Raw genomic sequence first — 3,035 nt, 5'->3', positions numbered from 1 at the left:
CCCCATGGATGTTGGCCAAATTGCCAAACGGTTCCGGATCGATGTTGCACAGGTTCAAAATATCCTCCAGTTTGTATCTCTTCCTCCAGAGGAAGACCCTAAAATTAAAAATGATCAAGAATGATCACCTTTTTTTTTATTCTTCTAAGAGCTTTATTGTTGAAGTTTTGATTATCATTTTAGTATGAGGCATAGATCTTCTAAAGGTGAGAATTGCACATTGTATCAACTATTCTTTGAAACAATTAATAAAGGCAAAAAGGATGTAATTGAATTACAGAATGTTTCCTTGGAGCCTAAACTTTTCTTTCTCGCTACTATGCCTAAGAGTAGATATTCCCGATATAGATGGGTATACACAATTCAATGTAATAAGAGTCGTTGAGACGAAGAATTAATATAAGTGTGGACTTCAACTCCTCAACCATTTTGATGCGTACTCAAAGGCCACAAACGTGACAGCAGTAGCCGGTGCAGCTTTGACGACTGACGGGACAATGCCCTTGTACAGCCCGGCTGATCCCTCTGAGCGTAGGATCTGGACGATGGCATCGTGGATGTTCTGGTATGCACGGGGCCCAACTCGAGCTCCGTATCTCCGATCCCTCTGCAGGCCCTGGACCTACGAGTCAAGATTCGTAAGACAGTATCAACTGTGAAAGATTGAGATTTCAAATGTTGAAAACGGTTTTATACCTGAAATCTCTTCTTCACCACATCAAGGGGATGGCAGACGGCTTTAGCGCATATTCCTGCAGCTAAACCACAGAGGGAAACCTCGACATCCGTGAGAACACCATTGTCTAGTCCCGGGTATCGTGATCGGTTCTGATTCCAAGCCTAGAAGAACAAGTTACCACACCAAGCATTACTATATTACATGTAAATCATGGCGACCACAGTTAGCAAGCGAGCTTCACATGAATAGGGAGAGAGAGAGACCATAGTCCAGTGCCTGAATGTGTCGTAGGTTCCAAACTGCAAGCCGGCATAAGGGACGATTTCAACAAGTGTGGGTGCCAATCCAGCGTACAGACCGCGAAGCCCACGAGTTTCGAGTATATTGAAAAGTGCAGCCCTCATGTTTGGATATACCTGATTGTGGGAACATCAGCTTTTAATTTTTTGACAAAATTGTCCTCTACTATGCTTTCAATACATGCATAAAAATAATGATGTAAAACGACAATGCTACTTGTGGAGCACGTGCAGGATCAACACCTTCGGCTCCCCCTGTGATGCCAAGATTGTCCTAAGAAGATCAAACGGGTACGAACCGATAGTGGCAGCACATCCAGACACTGATCCACTAATGTACGGACTTATCCTCAGATGGTTTTCTGCAGCAAGGAGATTACAGAATGGTATACAGAGATTTCAATTCTTAAAGAGCAAAGTTGTTTTTCTCATTTCAAGTTCAAATGATACGACGAAAAAGCAAGAATTGACAAGGGAATAAGATTGTATATTACCAAACCTGTGTTGGAAGAGCCAGAAACTATTGCCTTTAACTTTTGCATAACTGCGAACTGTATTGCAGTATACGGCATAACCATAAGAAGTGCTGGAACGTTGCCCCTCCAGAACCCCTATTAAGGAGTAATGAAATCAAGAAGATCGAGAACACAGGCCACCAAAGTGAAAAACGATGTAGTCACCAGGAAACTATACGACTTAATTTTAAAGTCAAGATTGCTCTTCTAGCTATAAAGGAAACTAGATGAAGAATGTCAATAAAGGCGATGCAATACCAAAAATCCTTCTTCCCGAAAGATGTCTTTTGTTGCTTGCAGCATACCGGTATACTTTGACGGACCATAAACATCTCTGCGAGCCAAAACCCACTGTGTAGTTGGTTCCAGCTGAACCTGTATATGGTAACATTATCCTGTAAATTTAACAACCTTCATCTATGAGTTTATAGTAATGCAAATAATTCCTGTGTTCTTCATCTTAATTTTCAAGAATTGAATCACATCACATATAATAGGAGTATGATCCTAAACATGACCAGCAAAATACAGTAAACCATAACAATTCCTATGCTATTCCATCAAAATAGGTATCCAACAACATATCATCAATTCCTACAAAATGAAGGCAAATCAAATCACTAAAAGCCTCTGTACCTGAAACCTAATCTTGATGACGTCAAGAGGTGATGTCACAGTTCTTGAAACAGCACCAGAAATTGCACCGGCGGTGGCATCAATCAAGGTCCTCTTTATCTGCCCTGCCTCTTCCATTCCCCACACACCAAATAATCGTATAACCAAGATAAAGTTGCAACCTTTTGCAGTAAATTTCAAATGGGCTCATAAAAAAGTAAGCGAAAATTCAAAAGGGTCTGAGGAAGAGCACATACAATTCCAATTTGTGAAAAAGAAAGTAACTTTAATTACAATTCATACAAAAAACAAACCAATGGTAAGAAAAACTGACAGAAATCATGAGCAACGACATGCAAATAGAAGGAAACAGATTGCGATTGAGCTCATAATCACTAATGAGAGGTGATGCGTTTGGTGGAATTGTAGAGAAACATTCAAATCATTGCTTGGTTGAGACAAAATATATTAAGCCTAGTTTCATTGATGGAAATGCCGTCATATTAATTATGGCTACCGAAAAAGGGAATATCGGTCCACCACCTACAATTTAATGTGAGATGAGAGAGAACTTTTTTCATTTTATTGTAGTAGTCCACATTTGCTAATAAATTATTTTTAATTTAGCTATATTTCGCTCTATATTTAATCATGTAAAAAAATTAATAGTTAATCACATTTACCTGATTAATGAATTACATTATTGGATCAACATAATTTATTTAGGACTAAAATCTATACTTATTTGGTGTATTTTAGTGTTTTTTTAGCTCCTAAATTATTTTTCTTGAAAGTGGACTTTGACGTTAGATTTGTTTTGTGTTTGATTATACATGGGCCCCATTGATTGCAGGCTAACAATTGTTTGATTTACTCTTGGGGTTTAGTACTTTAGTTGATGAAATTGCTCCTTACTTGAAAATTATA

The 3,035-nt window shown here is 38.5% G+C and overlaps 1 protein-coding gene across 3 annotated transcripts; it reads right to left on the bottom strand.

Moving 5' to 3' along the window:
• Positions 1–220: 220 nt before the first annotated feature.
• Positions 221–2,636, bottom strand: LOC121775045 (mitochondrial thiamine diphosphate carrier 2-like). Of its 3 annotated transcripts, none has more exons than XM_042171999.1 (7): positions 2,130–2,636; positions 1,752–1,888; positions 1,473–1,589; positions 1,222–1,340; positions 943–1,095; positions 697–840; positions 221–622 (listed from the first exon to the last, which is right to left on the bottom strand). In XM_042171999.1, the coding sequence occupies exons 2-7, from the start codon at positions 1,882–1,884 to the stop codon at positions 413–415; spliced, it is 876 nt and encodes a 291-aa protein (XP_042027933.1). In that variant the 5' UTR covers positions 1,885–1,888; positions 2,130–2,636; the 3' UTR covers positions 221–412. The 3 variants fall into 3 exon arrangements, with proteins under 3 accessions (XP_042027933.1, XP_042027932.1, XP_042027934.1); XM_042171998.1 differs by having other exon boundaries at positions 1,478–1,589; positions 1,752–1,868; positions 2,130–2,635; XM_042172000.1 differs by having other exon boundaries at positions 1,478–1,589; positions 2,130–2,633.
• Positions 2,637–3,035: the final 399 nt, after the last annotated feature.

The sequence above is a fragment of the Salvia splendens genome, chromosome 17 (assembly GCF_004379255.2).
Source record: "Salvia splendens isolate huo1 chromosome 17, SspV2, whole genome shotgun sequence".
Taxonomy (NCBI): Eukaryota; Viridiplantae; Streptophyta; class Magnoliopsida; order Lamiales; family Lamiaceae; genus Salvia; species Salvia splendens.
The sequence above is the reverse complement of the archived record's forward strand: the minus strand, read 5'-3'. Positions and strand labels throughout refer to the sequence as shown.